The sequence below is a fragment of the Vulpes lagopus genome, chromosome 19 (assembly GCF_018345385.1).
Source record: "Vulpes lagopus strain Blue_001 chromosome 19, ASM1834538v1, whole genome shotgun sequence".
In the NCBI taxonomy this organism is placed as follows: domain Eukaryota; kingdom Metazoa; phylum Chordata; class Mammalia; order Carnivora; family Canidae; genus Vulpes; species Vulpes lagopus.
The window spans coordinates 12,668,893-12,688,992 of NC_054842.1; the positions used below are offsets into that span (position 1 = coordinate 12,668,893).

Below are 20,100 nucleotides of genomic sequence, written 5' to 3' on the forward strand. Positions count from 1 at the left end.
TTCCCTTCGTCGCACCCCCGAGTGGTCCCAAGCCTCAGGCATCCACAATATTCCGCTTTTTTGTCACTATAGGTTCGTTTTTGCCTGGTTGTGGACTTGTTATACTTGAAATCGTACTAAATACTCTCATTTGGCTTCTTGCACTCCATCCTGCATTTCAGACCTTCCTGTTGTACCTAATAAAGCTGTGGTGAACATTCTGGTAAGGTTTGTTTTGGTGGACTTAAGCTCTTGTTTCTCTGGAGTAAAGACCTACCAGTGGATTTACTGGGGCACAAGGTGAGTTACGTTTACTTCCATTAGATGCTGTGAAACAGTTACGCAAGTGACATACTGTATACAGAGAGGGACCGCGCAGGGAAAGGAGCAGGAGAGGGACAGCAGCCTCCATGCTGAGCACGGAGTGCAGCACACGGCTGGATCTTGCAACCCTGAGATCATGACCTGAGCCAAAATCAAGAGTTGATCACCCAACAGACTGAGCCACCAGGCACCCTCTGGGTTATTTTTTGAACAAAGACAGGCCCAAACGGGGCTACCACAATGTAATTAATGTTATCGGTGTTCCCTTTGAGCAGACTGTTCCTGTGGCTGAACTTCTAACTTCATTTGTAAATGACCCCAGAAATCTGCATCTCAGAAATATAATGCCTGATCCATCCTATTAGAAGACCGTCATCAATGCGGCAAAGTCTTGATAATTCTAGAATGTGGAGATATTCACCCACTCTATTTTGACATGCCTCAATGCCCACAGGCCTGAAGTTGATGTTGCATATCATTTTTTTTTTTTTCTGTAGATTTACATTTTTCACTCCAGTCCTTTTTCAGGGCTTTGGAATCCACAACAGAGATGATAGAGGGGGTCATTGTTGGAGTGAAGGTTTCAGGGAAACATAAAAACCAAGCACTGGATAATTTCCCCTCCTCCAAGAGGCCTTGATCCAGTTCTCCAGCAATCTTCCAAATCAGTGATTTTTAATGTATGGTCCCTAGACCAGCAGCACCAGCGTCCCCTGGGATCTTGCAAGAACTATAAATTTTGGGGCCACACCCAGAACTGCTGAATCAGAAACTCTTGGGGTGAGGCTCAGCAATCTCTGTTTTGACAAGCTGTCCCCTCACCTCCCACATGATTCTGATGCATGCTGAAGTTTGAGAACTGCTGTCATTTCCTGAATCCACTGGAGTTGAGACTTTGCTGAATTTCCTTGACTGCCTTGGCCAATGTGGCCATCCAGCCCCACCAGGAAATAATCCCTGCTAGTGGCCACTCTATGTTAATCACTTCATCATGTTCACTTAACAGCTTGAGCAAGATGCTGGGCTGTACAAGGGCTGGGTGCTGGCCTGGTGTGCAAGAAAAGGCTCCACAGATCAGACCTGCTGCCATGCACACTGAGATTTCTACACTGGTGTGATGCCTTCTTGGTGTGAAGGGCTGCCCCTTGGAGGAGTGAGAGGCTTAGGCAATGGACTTCATAACCCCCTTTAAAGATCTCACACTCTAAGAGAAAGCCAAACAGATGCGTGGTCTTCAAATAACTGGTGAGAATTCACGAATTTCCCAGTTTTCCTTTGTTCACCTACCCTGAGAGAGTATAGGTTCCAGGGTTTCCGTTAGAGTATCACTGTCTGACTACACCTCATTTACACCAACGTAATTATGATGATATCTCTGGTCAGATATAATGAAAGGATATAATAAGGCGAGAGCTGACTCTATTAGTCACAGTGCTTTTGGGTGCAAGTGACAGAAACTAAACTCAAGCAAAAAGAATTCCTTGATTTGTGTAACTGCAGTATGAAGACCTGAAACCTATCTCGGGCACAGGTGGATCCAGGTGCTCACATCAGGCACGGTCAGGACTTATTTTCTTATGGCTCTGGAGGCTGGAATCTCAAGATCAAGGTGCCAGCAGGACTGACCTCTGGTGAGGCCTCTCCTCCTGGACTGTAGACAGCCACCTGCTCACTGTGTCCTCGTATGTCCTCACCCCTCTGTGTATGGGGACAGGGGGTGAGAGAGAGAGAGTTGGGGTGGGGGAAAGATCGGATGTCTCTTCTTTTTCTTACAAGGATACCAGTCCTACGGGATAAGGGCCCCACCCTTATGATCTCATTTACCCTTATTTATCCTGTAAGGCCCCATCTCCAAATATAGTCACATTGGGGGCTAGGGTTTCAACATATGAATTTGGGGGGGAGGACATAATTCAGTCCATAGCAGGCCCTCTAATCCAAATATGGGTCATGGCTCTATCTTTTAAACCACCATTATATCCAGGGGTTAGATATTTTTATTGAGCAGGCCAATTTCCACCTACCCACATAGCCGCATGTGGGTAGCTCTCCAGAACCACAGGAACTGAATGGGGGAGGGCTGATTCCCAAAAGGAAAATCAGGGTGCAGGTCTCAGAAAGGGGAATGAATGAATATTAGATAGTGTTATGGCCTGAATGTTTGTTTTGTCCACAAATTCATATGTTGAAGCTCTAACCTCCAGTGTTTTGTTGTTTGGAGATGGGGCCTTAGGTAATGAGGGTCAGGTGAGGCCATGAGGGATTAGTGCCCATGGCATTTGTGCCCTTATAAAAGCACCAGAGAATTCTTTTTTTCCCTGTCTGCCATGTGAAAATACAGCAAGAGGGCTGCTGTCTGTAAGCCAGGAAAAGAGCTCTCACCAGAAACAGAATCGGCTGGCAACTTTATCATGGACTTCCCAGCCTCTAAGACTGTGAGAAAATAAATGTCTGTCGTTTAAGGCCTCCAGTCTATGGTATTTTGTTATGGCAGCCCAAACTGAGAGAGGAAGGCAAAAGCACCCATGTCTGTGACATTCTTCTAATACCTGCATTTAAATCCTTCTTGAGAAAAAAAATAAATAAATAAATAAATAAATCCTTCTTGAGTTATTTTAGAAGTTTCTTAGGCTCAGAGGGCCAGCCAGACTTTCAGGCCCTTCTGAGGAACATCAGGTGTCCCTAACTTCTTGTCCATATCCTAGTGGACCAGGATGGCCCATGAGCCAGGAGCAGCCCATCAAGGGGTTAGCCAGCAGCATCTGGAGTAGGCCTGACATGCAGGAGAACTTTGCCTAACAGAAGCCCATCAGATCCTCTGTGTTGAGGAATCTGACTTGGAGGCACTGGGAGGAGTGAGCAGTGGCAAGTAGAGGCAGCAGAAGCCAAAGGAGCACAAGAGAAAAGGCAGTTGTGAGGCTGGAGGGCCATGGTAGGAAAGAGGGAGGACTGAGCGGAAAAGAGCGGCTGAAACCCAGCGGATGGAGAGCCGTGTATGCTCATTACTAAGAACCAATAAGAAACCTGATCCTTGGCTCTAGGCAGGACCCTGAAACCTGTCTCTGCTACCTGGCTGTGTGGCTGAGGGCAGGACTCTGGAACCAAACCATTTGAGTTTGGCTCCTGGTTCCATCCCTTGCTAGACATGTGTCCTTGGGCAAGTTACCCAACCTCTCTGAGCTTCCATTTCCTTGACTGTAAAGAGGAGCAACAGAACTGACCCTCAGGGCAATTGTGAGACATGAATGGGATAATATACACGGATGGTGCCTCTAATAGTGTTTGGCTCGTAATAATAAATGTTACTTTTTTTTAAAGTTACTATTGCAGGGATGCCTGGGTGGCTCAGTCAATTAAACGTCCCACTCTTGGTTTCAGCTCAGGTTATGATCTCATGGGTTGTGGGATGGAGCCCTGCCAGGCTCTGATCTCAGCAGGAGTCTTCTTGAAGAGTCTTTCCCTCTCTCCCTCCCCCTACTTGTGCCCACATGCACGCACGCGTGTGCTCTCTCTTTCTCTCTCTCAAATCAATAAATGAATCTTTTTTTTAAAAAGTTATTATTCCGGGATCCCTGGGTGGCGCAGTGGTTTGGCGCTTGCCTTTGGCCCAGGGCGCGATCCTGGAGACCCGGGATCGAATCCCACATCAGGCTCCCGGTGCATGGAGTCTGCTTCTCCCTCTGCCTATGTCTCTGCCTCTCTCTCTCTCTCTCTCTGTGACTATCATAAATAAATAAAAAAATAAAAAAAAATAAAAAAAAAAAATAAAAAAAAATAAAAAGTTATTATTCCAAGGGGTGCCTGTGCAAGGCTGGCTCTGTTGGAAAGCATGCAACTCTTCATCTCCAGGTTGTGAGTCTGAGCTCCATGTTGGGTGTAGAGATTATTTAAAAATAAAATCTTAAAAAAAAAAAAAAAAGAAAGATAAAATTCCAGGTCCAGATGGTTTCATTGGAGAGTTCCACCAAACCTCTAAAAATTATTATCCCTTATGTCCTTATGTAGTCAAACAAGAAGGCTCCACCATCTGGAGGCTGAGGGACCCCCAGTGGGTTACTGTTTCCATAACCATAAGAATCCGAGACCATTTTTATTTTTAATTAATTAATTAATTAATTAGAGATTTTATTTATTTATTCATGAAAGACACTGAGAGAAAGGCAGAGATGTAGGCAGAGGGAGAAGCAGGCTCCAGGCAAGGAGCCTGATGTGGGACTTGATCCTGAGACAGCGGGATCACATCCTGAGCCAGGGGCAGTTGCGCAACCACTGAGCCACCCAGGCATCCCCCATTTTTAAATCTATCTATCTATCTATCTATCTATCTATCTATCTATCTATCATCTATCTATCTATCTATCTATCTACCTATCTATCTCTATCTATGTATCTACTTATCATCTATTTATATATTTATTTGACACAGAGACAGAGCACAAGCAGGGAGAGCAGCAGGCAGAGGGAGAGGGAGAATCAGGCTCCATCCCAGGACCCGGGGATCATGACCTGAGCCGAAGGCAGACACTTGACCAATTGAAACCATCCAGGCACCCCTCAGAAACCATTTCTCAGGGTGAAATAAAAGACTTTCTGGATCTGTAATAGAATGCCAGGCAATCTGAATAACCGAAAGAGCTTCTGGGGGAAAATTTTACTGGGAAGGGGAGGTCAGGGAGAAAGAGGATTCACCTAGTTATTTGTGACTCATGCTCCATTCAGCAAATATTACAGGACACTTCCACAAGCCAGGCAGAACAATTCATAGAAGAGGAACTCCCTCACCTGGGGAGGTTGTAGCCTATAACAATATGGGGGAACGGAGTCAGGTAACAGAGGGAGCTTTGACTGTCACCTCCTTGGAGCAGAGTCTAGATCTGGACTGAAAGTTTCCTTGCTCATGTCTAGTGGGTAGCAGAGTGCCTGGCCCAAAGCAGTGTCAGATACTCTTACATGTAACTTGATGAGTGGCTTACATATTTGTAAGATTAACACAGAGCTGCAGGGCTGGCTCACAGGAAGGAGTAACCAGCTTATCCGGAGTGGGGAGGGGAAAGGTTCATGGAGGTGTTGGTGCTTGGTACCATGTCTTGAAGGGTAATTAAAAATGTGTTGAGTAGGCAACAAAGGGAATGGCATGCCAAGGCAGGAGGCATGAAACAGCACCAAAGAATTCAGTGAATGCTGTTGACACTGATGCCGATGACAACGAGGTGTACGGTCATGGTGGTGTTGCCCTGGTCACAGCTCCTTCTCTGACACATTCCCATCTTGGTTCCTGGGATTCTCTGCAGGGAACGTCTGAGAGTGTCTTGCTTATCTCTCCCCTCCCTATTCTGTGCTGTGATTTGCAAATTAGAATCACCTGTGAAAAATACATCCACCCAGGCTCAGCCCTGGGGATCCCAATCAGGGTGCTCAGGTAGAGCCAGGACATCCATTTTTGGATGGTGATGTTGATGCTTTGAGAACGGTTGACTGGGCAAATTGCCAATGGTCCAACAAAGTCCAGCTGACATGTCACCGACTGTGGGGAGCCTTCCTTGAGCAATGAACAGTCTCCTGTGACATTCATTCAACCAGCATTTATTGAGTCTCTACAAAGTGCTAGGCTCTGTGTTGGACATGGAGATACATGTTCTTTGGCCTTCAGGAGCTTCCTAGGAAGAAGGAAGTAGCTGGAAAAAGTTGGCAATTTAAATACAGTATGGTGAAGGTTAATGATAGGTAAGAGTAGAGTGCTGTGGGACCCCCTGGGAGACACTTTGCTGGGGAGTGGTAGGGAACTTAGGGAAGGCTTCCTGGATTGGTGGTTGGAGAAGACAGTTCAGATCAACACTCAGTGGGTAAAATGTATCAGAGGGCATGAAGTTCACTGAGGGCTGAGCATGGGGCTGCAAAAGAGGGGAAAGTGCTAGATGAGGCTGAAGAGGTGGCAAGACAACATGGTAAAGACAGGTGGGGCCCCTCACTCCTGTGTGTGCACCCAGTCCTGCACCTACAATGCAAATGTCTGATGCTCCACACTTCAGGCTTGGCTGTCTCTTCCCAGGCTGGAAGATTCTAGAAGGAAGGATTTATGTGTGGAAACTCCATAGTTGGGGCCATGCCCTTGGGTTTGGATCCTAACTCTGCCACCTACTAACTCTGTGAACTTGGGGAGTTTCCGAGCCTCTCTGGGAGTCAGTGTCCTTATCTGGAAGATGGGGATGAAAATTTGTACCCATACTTCCTAATCCAATTATCATCTGCAGCATATCAAACCACCCCAAAGGTCAGGGGCTTACAATCATTATTATCCCATATGGTTCTCATGATTTGACCTGGCTTAGCTGGGCGGTTCTCGCTTGGGGTCTCACACAGTTGTGAGTTGTAATGAGATGGGAGTCAGGACTAGAGCCACGTGAAGGCTCAGTTGTGCTGGACATCCTAGAAGATTCTCTCACATGTCTGGCAGTTGATGCTGGCTGTTGACAGGAAGCTCAGCTATGGCTGTCAAATGGAGTGCCTGCATGTGGCTTCTCCATGTGGCTCGGGCTTCTCAGAGCATGGCAGTGAGCATTCCAGGAGGCAGGGCAAGGATGATGCCAGGCCAGTTAAATGCTATGCCTGGAACTGGAATATAATCAATTCCTCCATATCCTACTGGTTAATGAGTTCACAGAACCTGCCTAGATTCTAGAGGGTGGTAAAATAATTCCACCATTTAATTAGGAAGTTGTATGGTGACACTACCAAGCCATCTTTCAAAAATACAACCTGCCATGCTTTCTACGAGGATTAGATAAATTAAAGCATGGAAAGCTCTCGGCACCATGCCTAGCACATAACAAGTCCTCTGAAGTATGCAGGCTCTTCTTGGCCTTTATCCTGACATCCTCAGCACCAATCACAAAGCCTGGCACAAAATAGTGCATCTTTATTATTTTTCAATTTGATAATGGATAAACTATTTACCATGTATTTATGTTTAATTGTCATGCAGCCCAAGAATAATTGTGATTCTCATTAAACAGGTCGGATCGATCTCCCTGTTCTATTAAATTAAAATTAAGTCTGAACATGCATGCTCAATCTGCATTATTTGTTGTGCATACGGAATGATTCTCTATCGAGAAATGGGGAAAAAGTGAGAGAAAACATATCTAGAGAGTCAAGAAAAGAGTAGTGTGGAAAGAGCACTGGATTCAGAGTTAGCAGACCTGACTTGGGATCTGGTGCCTTGGAAGCCACTCTGAGCATAGATCTCACCTTCTCATCTGCAAAGTGAAGGGTGACGCAGCTTTCCGCCCAGGGCTGCTGTGAGGCTAGACTAAGTTAAGATTATGCTTGTTTGGGCATTTGGTACAGGTTAGTGGAGTGGGAAACAGGCCGGGATGAAAGCTGCTTGGGCCTGGCAGGTTGGGGCACTGGCAAACAGGTGCAAACAGCATTTTAAGTCAGGACCTAGCAAAAGACAAAACAAAACCAAACTCCAAGCACACAAAAAAGCAAAAACCTCAGGGTTGCCTTTGGTTCATGTTTGCCCTCTTGGCTTATAACTGTCATCCAGTTTATATGACTTGTCCCCTCAGAAACCCAAGAGGTCTGTGCATAATGGAGGGACAAGAAACATTGCTAGGACTTGCTTGCCCATTCAAGCCATCTGTCCTTTGTTCCAAGCCTGCATTTGAGAATTTGGGACTAAACTGCACAGGTAATTCCTCATTACCTCCCTGTCCTGCCCAGTGTGTTTCTGGAAAAGCCACCATATGGTGGCTTGTCGTTGAGTATACTGGTAGCCCCTGATGTTTGTCTGTTCCAATATGATTGGCAAGGTGAGGTCTATTGGCCAATGTGCACATCATGACATTTGATGGATCAGGCAATGAAGGCCTGCCTTACAGTTTTCTCTCATTTTGTTCATCTTTTCTATGTGTTTGCCACATCTCAAGGAGACTGCAGGCTTCCTGTAGACAGTGTGGTTTGTGAATGCTCCTCAATAGTTGAAACTTGGTGAGTGGCTTACCCATGTTTTGGGGACTGTGCATTCTAGGAGAGGTGGGGCAGGGGGAGGACACCCTACTTCCTTATGCAGAGGAGGGTAGGCATAAAGATCCTGGTTTTGTTTGTTTGATTTCTGGAATAAGGAGATGGGACTCAGGCTGCTGCTTTGCCTGTAGGTGAGGTTGTCTGAGCCTCAGTGTCCCTTTTGTGAGCTGGACAGGTACCACCTGTCTTTGGTAATAAAGGAACACACAAATAGAAAGAAAAATTTGCTTTTTTTTTTTTTTTTTAAAGAGAGAGACAGACTCTTTTTTTTTTTTTTTTTTTTTTTAATTTTATTTATTTATGATAGCCATACAGAGAGAAAGAGAGAGGCGCAGAGACACAGGCAGAGGGAGAAGCAGGCTCCATGCGCCGGGAGCCTGACGTGGGATTCGATCCCGAGTCTCCAGGATCGTGCCCTGGGCCAAAGGCAGGCGCCAAACCGCTGCGCCACCCAGGGATCCCGAAAAATTTGCTTTTTAAGATAATGTTTTCTACCAGAATCGGTACTCCTTTTATGAAGTTATCAACGGGGGGGGGGGGGGGGGGGGGGGGGGGAAAGAGGGGGGCGGCTCTTTTTCCTACTTTATCCATGGGATCTTTCACAAATGAGAGAAATGGGGGCCAAAGAGGACCATGCTTCCTTTCAAAAGGAGACTGACAATGGGTATAGTCCCCTGAATGGTTTTCAGGCAATTGTTCTGGGGGCCACTGGGCTGCCTTCATAAGAGGGACTTGAAAGTGTTAATTGTCCCACAGATCATGAGGATCCTGGTTTTTCCAACCTTCTCAAAACCACTGCCTGCTCTGGTCTTTGATTTTAAAAATATTTGTTATTTCCCAACTATGAATGCATCTCCTGCTCATTATAGAAAAATAGGGGAGATTCAAAACAATGAAGAAAACTAAAATCACCCTACGATCCCACAGCTCTTTATAATATGGTTTGCTTTGCCTCTTGTCAACTCTAAGTTATATTATAAACGTGTTCTAACAAGAATTCCCCACAGTTTTCAGTGGCAACATCGATTTGTGTGTTCACAGACAACTTATTTTTCTCCATTATGTAATCTTAGAAAGACAGCACTTTAACAACTGATCTTCAAGTTAATAACCAATTTAGCAACTGCAGTTCAGCACAGCCTGAGAAATGTGTTAAAAATACAAAGTTAAATCATTAATGATGGTGCTCACCAATTCTGATTCGGAATGAACTTGAGAGGGAGTAGTGCATTCATTTCTAAAGGCTTGTTCAATGGACTTATTTATTTAGCCATTCTTCTGTTAGGGTTTTAGTTGATGCAGTTTTTTTTTTTAAATTTGTTTTTATTTTAAGGAAACTCTGGGCCACATGCAGGGCTTGAACTCATGACCCTGTGATCAAGAGTTGCATACTCTACAGATTGAGCCAGCCAGGCATCCCTGCAGGGTTTTTTTTTTTCTACTTACATAAGACCAGGATTAACATCTTTGTGCATGAATGTCAGGCTCCTAAGAGAAGCAACCCCAAGTCCAAGGGAATGAATATTTTTAAGGCTTTTCATAAATACTGCCAAATAGATTCCTGGAAATGTTGTATCACTTTATCCCCACACCCTATAAAGTTTCCACCTGCTTCTTTTCCTCACACTACTGATGTTTTCAGTGGGCTAGGCTAGAGGAGCTGCAGACCGGGGTAAGACTTGCACGATGTCAGCCCAAGCCATTCCAAATACTCATGGTGTAACCTTGGATAGACTGCTGACAATGAAGTCTCACCGTCCTTATCAGATAAACGGGGCTGTGGACACCTGCTTTATCTAAGACACAGATGTTCTGAGGACCAACTAATGCATGTATGAAAGTAACTTGTCAAGTATAAAATTGTAAGTTGACTCATCTGAAATTTTTGTAGGTCAAAGAGTCAAATATTGGCAACTTCGTTCAACCCAATACTGTATCATTAAGTGGCTGGAGGTTGTTAGGCAATTAGTCATTTATGCCTTCCAGAAACTAATCAGCTAGTTGTGTGTTTCCCCAGGTACCTCGCTCAGTAATCACCTGGTAGCTCTCATTATTAAGCGCTTTCTGACATTTGTTTTCAAGCACCGCAAATGGCTCCACGGATTCAGCTCTTCACCCGCAGGTGGGTCCTTGGTGGCCTGCACAGTGCTGGGTCCCCCTGTCACGCACAGAGCACTCACTCACCCACACCTCCCTCACATTCTGATGGCACTGGTTTTGCAGCCACTCTCAGCTTGTTTTTTAATCTGCTAATCCTTTAAGGTCTTTTGGGACTCTGTGTGAACTTCCCATCATCTTCACTGAGCCAGATTGTATTCCAACCGCTGCGCTGAGCTCCAGAGGGAAGAGGGAGATGAAAATGCACAACCCAACCTCTGCAACACGTCACAGACCAGCTGGGAGAAAGATGGTAATAAGCCACTTGACAGCATGACAGATGAGGATAGGGGCCATAAGGACATTTCAAAATGCCCCACGGTGTTTTTCTTTTAAAATTAACTTTATCAAGGGGTAATTTACATAAAACAAAAATGCATCTTAAGAAACAGTTTGTGAATTTTGGCAAATATATATGCATATGTAACCCCCACCACGATCAAGATGTACACTATTTCTGTCATCTCAGAACATTTCCCAGTGCCACTTTCTAGATAATTTCCTCCACCTCTAATCTCAGGCAGCCGCTGATCAGCTTCCTATCACTACAGATTTGTTTTGCCTGTTTTTTGATTTTCATATAAATAGAATAAAACATTATATATATATATATAACTATATATATATATAAACTATATATATATATATATAGTTAAAGATTTCATTTATTCATTAGAGACACACACAGAGAGAGAGAGAGAGAGAGAGAGAGAGAGAGACAGGGACACAGGCATAGGGAGAAGCAGGCTCCATGCAGGGAGCCGGACCTGGGACTCAATCCCGGGACCCCAGGATCACGCCCTGGGCTGAAGGCGGCGCCAAACTGCTGAGCCACCCTGGCTGCCCAAACATTATATATTTTTTATCTGGGTTCTTTCATTCATCATAGTATTTCAGTGATTCATCTACATTGTTGCATGTGTCTAGTCTTGATCCTTTTGGTCGCTGAGTCGGATTCCATTGAGTGAATGCACCATCGTTTGTTTATTCTGTTTGGTAGTCACTTTGGTTGTTTCCTGTTTTGGCCAATTATGAATACAGCAGCCATGCATATTCTTGCCTAACTCTTTATGTGGACATATTTCTCTTAGGTAAATAGCTAGAAATGGAATTGCTGAGACATCTTGTGAGTGTATGTTTAACTTTATAAATAATTATACCATTTTACAGTCCCATCAGCAATGGATGAGAATTCCAGGTTCTCCATGACCTTGTCAACACCTGGTATCACCAGTCCTTTTAATTTTAGTCTTTTTGGTGGGTGTGATGCAGCATCTCATTGTGGTTTTAACTAGAAAAATAAGTACCTTGTTCCTGTTAAGAGTTGAGGCCTCACTCTTATAGGGTTGTGTTCTTTGGCATTAAGACACAACTTACTTCCAGAGAAGGAAGCCATTTCTCAAGGATAACTAATTGTCTTTGAGATACAACAAGGCCAAGTTTTCATTATAAGTTAAAATGACTGGAGGCCATATTTTTCATGTTTCCTTCACACGCTGTCTTAATATCATAGTGACCAAAGTCAGGTCATGAAAACTCCTTTGAATCCCCAACCCCTTCCTGTTTCTCTTCCTAGGATCTTTCCAGGTTATCACTATCCTTAAACAATAGCTTTAGTGACTTGAGAAGGCCTGAGTCACTCTCTCAAGTGGCCTCTCAAATCTTTCTTTTTTTTTTTTTTTTAAGATTTATTTGAGAGAAAGAGCTTGAGCACATGGAGGACATGGCAGGAGGGGGAAGAGGGACAGAGAGAATCTCAAGCAGTCTCTCCACCGAATGTGAAGCCTGATGTGGGGCTCGATCTCACGACCCTGAGATCATGACCTGAGCTGAAACCAACAGTCAGATGCTTAACTGACTGAGCCACCCTGGTGACCCCTTTTTCTACCTTTCTATTGCTGGAAATAGTACTGGAACTAACACTGACTTATATATACCATCACTATTGTCATCTACTTAGAGTCTTGTGATGATTATTAGAAGCTAAATCAGAACCAAGGTGTTACACGTTTGCTTGAAAGCCAGGTTGCCAGGATGTCCTGTGCATTGGTTAGGATGCATACTGTTGCAAGTAACAAGAATTAGTTCAAGCAAAGTGATTCTAAGTGCTCTGTCCTTGCAAACGCCAGAGTTTGGCAGCATGGATTCAGTGACTCAATGATGTAACCATGAAGTTTCTTTTCATCCCTGTGCTCTTCCTTCCAGTCACCTTCATCCTATGATTGGCTCCTCCTGTGGTCACAAAATATTTACCAACAATTTCCCGCCTACTCATTTGCTCACAACTCCACAACAGGCAAGCCCTGAGTCACATGCTCATCCCTGAACCAATCGGTATGGCCAGGGGGTGGGATCAGCTCAGGCAGAGCCACAGGCCCCCATCCTAGGGTCCGGGTGGAGTCAACTTCCCCCAGGATGCTGGGACATATGTGAATGGGTCTTTATTGAATCAAAGCTAAGATAACAAGAGGAAAGAGGAAAGATGTGGGCCAGGCAGCAACAAGGTCCACTACACTTCCTGGATTTAGTTATTCTGAATATTCTAGGGAAAAAACCCCTCTGTCATACATTGAAGTTTTCTCAAAACATACCTTCCAAATGCAATGTCTCTCCGGTCAACCACTTTCTTGTCAGCCACCTTCCTTAGTTTCCGAAGTCATCACTCTACGTTGCCACGCATTTTCCCTCAAGCCTGATCCTCTTTTCTATATCAGACACCTAAGTTCCCCTGCCCCCTAACTTGTAACCATACTTATTCTAATCTTCCTCATTACTCTCAGCCATCAACATGGGGATAGTTATCCTACCTTCCTTCACAACCATCTGCTTGCGACTTGCATTTGGCAGCAGCACACAGCCAGAACTTCTATGTAAGGCCAAGTTAACAAATTCTTCTTAGGCTGTCATCTTATAGGGTGTGTGTTTGCTCGTGTGTCCCTAGCCTTGTATGCCCAAATTATTTCTTCTGTGAAAAATCCATCTTTTCAATTAAAATAATAATTGTCTAGGGGATTAGAAATACAAACTTTAAATTGATTTTCTACCCAGGTCTGTATCTTCAGTTAGTATTTTTAAATGTCCATGCTCTATGCAGAGATGACTTTATGTATTTAAACTCTCTTGTGTGCTGATACCCTGAAGGGATTTTTCTGTGAAAGCAGCAACTTTTAAATGTACAAAAATAATTGATATTGAACAGTATTATCTCTAAGTTTTCTTAGTTTCCAAATATTGGCTAAATATTTATCTTTTGGGGCTGTGAGTTGGACATTGCAATGATTAATTGCTTAAAGTATATCATTGATTCACTATAAGTGGTAAAATATATCAAACTCAAAACTCACCAAGCTCCATCAAAGAGGACGTGATGGTTTTGGGAGAGCAGATGGTGAACACAGATGCCAGAGAACAGTTTAAGCACATTGTATACTATCCATGTAATAATACTTTTCAAACCCCAGAAACCTATTCTTTTTGTTTTGTTGGCTATATTTCAGTGGCTTTTTATTTCTCTTTCTTAGAAGAAAAATTGAAGCAGTTCAAAACTTACAGCTTTGTCTAAACAAAGAATCACTTTATTATCTAAAAACCCACACTTAAAAATTCATGAACAAAGTCAATATTCAAAAGAGGAAATATGAATTTCCTTTCAGTTAAAAAATTAATTTTGGGGGGTTTTGTTTTGTTTTTTGGCAAACTCTCAGGATAACACACAAATGGTTGAGCTCCTGGAAAACCACAAATACAGGCAAAAAATGCCCCTCCATGGACACAAATGAGTACTGTTCTCTTGAAATAGATCTCTTTGGTGCTACTGGTTCAAGAAAGACCTATAGTTGCCCTTTTGGAGAATATTTCAAAGTGGTTTATGGAACTTCTCAACCTAGAAGTTACTTCCTATAAATGGGGCCATGATTATAGAAATCATTCACACACACACACACACACACACACACACTCTCTCTCTCTCTCTCACCCCACAGGGAGGGGGTGGGGAGAACATAAAACAGGCTTCTTTCTTGATGGCTGTTTCCAGAAGTTTCCAGAAACAGACACATCTGGAGGTTATAGTTTTTCTGCCTTTTGTGGAACTCTGGTTGCAATGCAAAGTACTTAGAACACTCACAGAGTACATGGAAGGCGAATATGCCACTGTGTGAGAGAGAGAGAGATGAACAGAGGCAGAGCACACAAACTCTGACCAGTGATTTCCGCTTTTCTTGCAAAATCAGTGAGTTGGAGGCTGTCCTGGTGATGGTGAGGAATGCAGTTTCCAGAGGACTGCAGCCCTATCACCTGCAGATCCGTGTTGCTAAAGCTCAACTCTCATGGCTTGCTGCATGTTGGACTCAGAGTAGCCTCCTATACACCCAACACCCATCCACAACCACACATTGGTACCCTACACTCACCTTATTCTTGGCACCCCCCGCCCTCACTACCTCTTTGGATCCAGAACCCAAGAACAGACTTCATCGTTGTTGTCAAAAGTCTGTGGTGGGTATTAGACCCAAAGAAATCTCAACTCTCCTATGCAGAGGTAACCAAAACAGTTAAACAGGAAGACCAACCAAACAACGGACAACAGAAAGAAACAGCACTGCCAGACAACTGTAGGAGAGTGGAGGCCACAGGAGTTAGGTCCACAGAATGAGCAACCGAGACTCACTGTCATCAACTCTACTAACGTTTCTGTGTTTTTTTGTTTTTCAGAAGAAGCTCACATTGAAAAATCACCCAAGATACACTGCTGTACCAGCAAGAACCATACTGCCTAAACACACTTCCTCTAAATACACATCTGCCTTGCTGCCTGGAGTTCTTCCCACCAACTGATGGTATCGAATAATGATGCCACAAAATATTAGTTCTGGAGATTGGAGACATTTCGGTCCAGTGTTTTCCACAAAGTATGGTACATGTGTCACTGTGGTCAGCAAGTATCTTAGAGTACATGCATGTATTTATCGTTTTAATGGTTATGCACTTATTCTAATATGTATTAGGAAAAAACATGCCACCAGCACATCAGTCTGGGCACTCAGCAGCATCACTGCAAAGCCCATGTCTCATTCAATGCTTTCTGGGCCAACTGGTTAGCATGTGAGAATCATGGCTGGTGAACCCCAGTCTTGGGGGAGATGGTCCTCACCTTGGCCTGGTGGCTGTGGGCAACAGTGTTTGGACAATACTGCAATTGGGCAGCCCTGTGAAGACGATACCCACAGCACCCAACCTTAGGTTTTTAGCAGGAAGTCTCCTTTCTCAAATCAGACAACTTCCCCCAGATTTTGAAACATTTAATCAGAAAAGAATCCGGACATTTAAAAATTAGATTTACAAAACTGACACGGTCTTAATATTAGCAATTTATCTATTATACATTGTCTAAGAAAATAAGGTCTATGAAGACATCAACAAGGTATTTAATAATTCATTATAAGCTACAACAATTTGCAAAGAAGTATCCAGTTTAATTGTAACAAACCACTGTGAGCAAATTTAACTAAGTATATAAAAACATTAGTTAAATACAATTCTCTGGAAATATACATTATACCTACAGTTGTTGTTGTTTGTTGTTGTTGTTGTTGTTTTTTTTTTTTTTTACAATTAGAGTCTTCTTGTTTCCTCCCTTTTAATTCTCAAAATGGCAAATCACTGTATGGTCCTGGATCTCCAAGCTATAAAACTGAAATATGTGTTTCCAGCATAGCAGATGGTGACCAGGAAGGCGAAGAACTGGAGAAAAAGAGCATAGTAGAAAGAAGACTTAGGGCACATTCTAATTAGCAAAAGTTATCATTTCACCTCCATTGAATCAGGCACTCATAGCATCCCTTGACTCCAGGGTTTCTCACCTAAAACTGCTTTATTGGTTCAATTACCTTCCTTTTGAAACAATATCTGGCTATGTTGAATGTTTGGTCTTTTTTGTTTTTTTGTTTTTTTGTTTGGAAACACATCTGGAAAGCTTGAGTTTGCTCAAATAACCACAGGGTGTTCACTTCGGGGTGAATATGGTAGTGTGTATCTGAGAAAAGCACACACATTCCTAATTTAGTGCAGACAATTTTAGATCAGGGTTTAACCTCAGATTGCCATAGGGTCAGTTAAATAAAGGAGCCAAGTGGGTGAGGGTAAGCGATAAAGCCACATGGTGTGAATGGTGAGCAGGGAAAGTGCAAGCTCCTTGGAAGGGGCAGCTACTGCCCAGTTGTGGCTGGTTCTTGCTGTATGATAGCTTGAGCTCAGAGCTGCTAAAGCTTGTGATTTAAAGAAAAAAAAATTTTTTTTTAAAGTAGGCTCCATGCCCAGTGTGGAGCTCAATGCAGGGCTGAACTCAGGACCCTGAGATCAAGACCTGAGCTGAGATCAAGAATTGGACACTTAACTGACTGAACCATGTGCACCATGCTCTTTACCTTTAATATAGATTTCTGAATATAAATATAAGAATCGAAGGAACAGGGGGGTGGGGAGTGCCTGAGTGGCTCTGTTGGTTGAGGATCTAACTCTTGATCTGATCTCAGGGTCGTGAGTTTAAGAGCCATATTGAGCTCCACACTGGGCATAGAGCCTACTTAAAAAAAAAAAAAAAGAATATAACAAATGGCTACATATCATCAGTTTTAATATGATCATTTTGATATTCTTGTCGAACTGTCATCCCCCAACCCCCGCCAATTACATCTTTTGGTAATGTAATATTTTAACGCCAACTCAGAGAAACTTCTAAAATAAGTTTTGCAAATCAGAACTACAATACACATTTATGGTTCAAAAAAATGCAAACAGAACAGAAGCACATAAATTAAAAAGCAGAAGCCCTCCAGGCTGCTCCCATCATCATCCAACCACAGTCTCTGGATGGAACCTCTGTTGGTGTGTGCTTTTCTAGACATTCTCAATGCATAAATAAACATCTCTGCTTATTGAGTAAAAATAGAATCATGGTGTGCTCATTTTTTACAACTGTCTCCCCACTTGAACTTTAGTCAGTAGAATTATTCTTAGACTGCCTCAAATATTTTTTCTTCCGCACATAGTTATTTTGTTCCAGCTATTTGCCTTTCACTCAAGCTGAGTCTTTTAACCTCTGCGCACTTCAAGCCATCAGGAGGCCCCAGTAGTTTTTCATGCTTTCAAACCAACAAGCTAATTGCCAGAGTGTCACAACTGCAGGTGATGCTCTCCTGCCTCTACAGATCACTTGGTCCCTCTCCTGGATCCCCAGCCCCAGTGGGAGGAGGAGACCATGACCCTCACCGTGTGTGTGTGTGTGTGTGTGTGTGTGTGTGTGTGTATGTGTGTGTGTGTGGTAGGGGGCAGTGAAAGGGCTTGTTAACTCACCGATGAGGCTGCCCAGCTGTTGAAGTTGTGGCTGTCCCTCTCGGGGGAGACAGAAGATGCATCCACCACAGCAGCTGAGAGGTATAAGATGAAGGCACTGCCGTTAAAGCACAGACCCTGGGGAGATAGACAGATGGAGTGGTCAGGGAGTGTGGAAGGTCTGGGCACCTCTGGACCAGTCAGAACTGTATACCAGGTGTGAGAAGGGAGGCATCTGGACACCTGGAGGGGGCAGAGATGAGAGCTCTGAGAAGCTGCTCATCAGTGCCTTGGGGAGGAGAGGGTTTCACACCAGCTTATCCACAGCACACCCAGACACCCCTCACCTGCCCCCCAACACACCCAGGCTGTCCCTTCAGCCACCACTCTCTCTCTCAATTTGCTCTTGATCCTTGCTTCATACAGATTTCACCCTTAGTGACCTTAGTGACTGGCTGAGGAAGGCAGGCAGCAGGGCCCCCCAGTGAGATCTGCCCAGACCATTGTCCCAGTAGCCACAGTTCTTCAGCACCTGTCCCCGACCCAGAGCTTTTCCCAAAGCAGGCCCAGCTGGTCTTCTATTCCCTCCACTCTAAGCAGGGAGAGACATTTAGGTGAACTCCTCAATCCTAGCAGAGAGTTCTTAAAAATAAAAAGAAGATTATACATATTAATAGAGTCCTTTGGGAACTAATCTCACCCCTGGCTTCATTTTATTTTTTTCTATTCTTAAAGAAGAGAGATATGTAAATCCAAGTAGATATTTGGTTTTCAGTTATATTTAAACTCTAGGAAATCATACTGTGAAATGTGCAAAACTTGATCCTATCTCAACAAGGGTGAGAGGTAGTGGTGGGGTTGGGCAAAACTGATTCAGAAAACCAATGCTTTATACAGGTAGGAAGAGGGTGGCTCTCAGGAGTAGATGCCCTATGGTCTAACAGCTCTCCCTCAGTAATTCAAAGAGACAGGAATGGGTGAATAGATGGGGGGGGGGGGAGAGAAACAGTATCTTCTTCTTGTAAGAGAAAGAAAGGCATATAGAATTTTCTAGATGCAAGTCCTAGCATTCTAAGGTGGGTTGTATATCCCAGTTACCTCCTCCATACTTGGCTTACATTATCCTGGGTTACAGACATTAACCTTTATTATAAGGGTCAGTGCCCACGATGCTCATCTGCCATTTGAAATGCATTGCCAGGGTGCCAGGGTGGCTCAGTTGTTTAAGCATCTGACTTTTGATTTCGGCTTAGGTCATGATCTCAGTGTCCTGGGATCCAGTCCCACACTGGGCTGCCTACTCAGCAGGAAGTCTGCTTGGGATTTTCTCTTTCTCTCTCCCTTGGCCCCCCCGCCCTCTCTCTCTCTCCCTAATAAATAAATTTGAGAAAAAAAAAAAAAGAAAGAAAGAAATGTGTCCCCAGGAAGCTCTGGTTTCCCTGGATGATTCATTATATTTGTTGGTTGTGGGAGTTTTTTTTGGTCCAGGAACACATCCATGCATTTTTAAAAAATACGTTTTGTTTTGTTTTTTTTAATTGCACATCACCTCTAGAGTTTTGCACATTTGCTCTTTGCCAAGTAAAAGACTCCCTGCCTTTTTAAAAAATGCTGAAACAATTACACATAGTTACCTCTGAGGAGTGGGAGACAGTTTTCATTTTGTGGCCTTTTACTGGTAGCAGTTAAGCTTATTTTTATTTAATAAATTAGCTATGTATTACATTTGAAACATTCAACTGCTTAAGAAAAAAAATTAAAAAGTATGCACATTCATGTAATCAAACAAAATCAGTCAGGACAGAACAATCTCAAGTTAAAAAGTCAGTCTACTGGGATCCCTGGGTGGCGCAGCGGTTTGGAGCCTGCCTTCGGCCCAGGGCGTGATCCTCGAGACCCGGGATCAAATCCCACATCGGGCTCCTGGTGCAGGGAGCCTGATTCTCCCTCTGCCTATGTCTCTGCCTCTCTCTCTCTCTCTGTATGACTATCATAAGTAAATAAAATTTAAAAAAAAAAAGCCAGTCTACTCCTTTTACCCTAACCCTTTCCTTTGAGATATAAAGAAACACCCAATTTTATACAAACCTACAGCCATATAGTTAGCCAATTTGGTGAGTTTTTTTTGTTGTTGTTCTGTTGGGATTTCTTTCCTTCATTGAGAAAGATACTGAGAACAATTTTCCATGTCAGTCCTAACAGATGGGCCCCATTTCATGTCACGACACGAATACCTCAGATTTTAACTTTTCCCCTATTGATGGGCATTTGATGTTCCTA

General features: G+C 43.6%; 1 protein-coding gene and 1 long non-coding RNA gene across 2 annotated transcripts in view; one reads left to right on the forward strand and one right to left on the reverse strand.

The window, feature by feature from the left end:
- Positions 1-1,450: 1,450 nt before the first annotated feature.
- Positions 1,451-11,115, forward strand: LOC121478972. The gene is made up of 3 exons (XR_005984633.1): positions 1,451-1,548; positions 10,349-10,453; positions 10,594-11,115. It is a non-coding gene; the product is annotated as an uncharacterized LOC121478972 (long non-coding RNA).
- A 4,658-nt stretch (positions 11,116-15,773) lies between these two features.
- Positions 15,774-20,100, reverse strand: part of CMTM8 (CKLF like MARVEL transmembrane domain containing 8) — a 113,680-nt gene continuing 109,353 nt past the window's right edge. Inside the window, exons 3-4 of the mRNA XM_041734480.1 lie at positions 17,842-17,958; positions 15,774-16,230 (exon numbers count right to left, since the gene is read on the reverse strand). Of these exons, the coding sequence (XP_041590414.1) occupies positions 16,147-16,230; positions 17,842-17,958 (201 nt within the window). The 3' untranslated portion in view covers positions 15,774-16,146. The remainder of the gene's footprint in view (positions 16,231-17,841; positions 17,959-20,100) is intronic.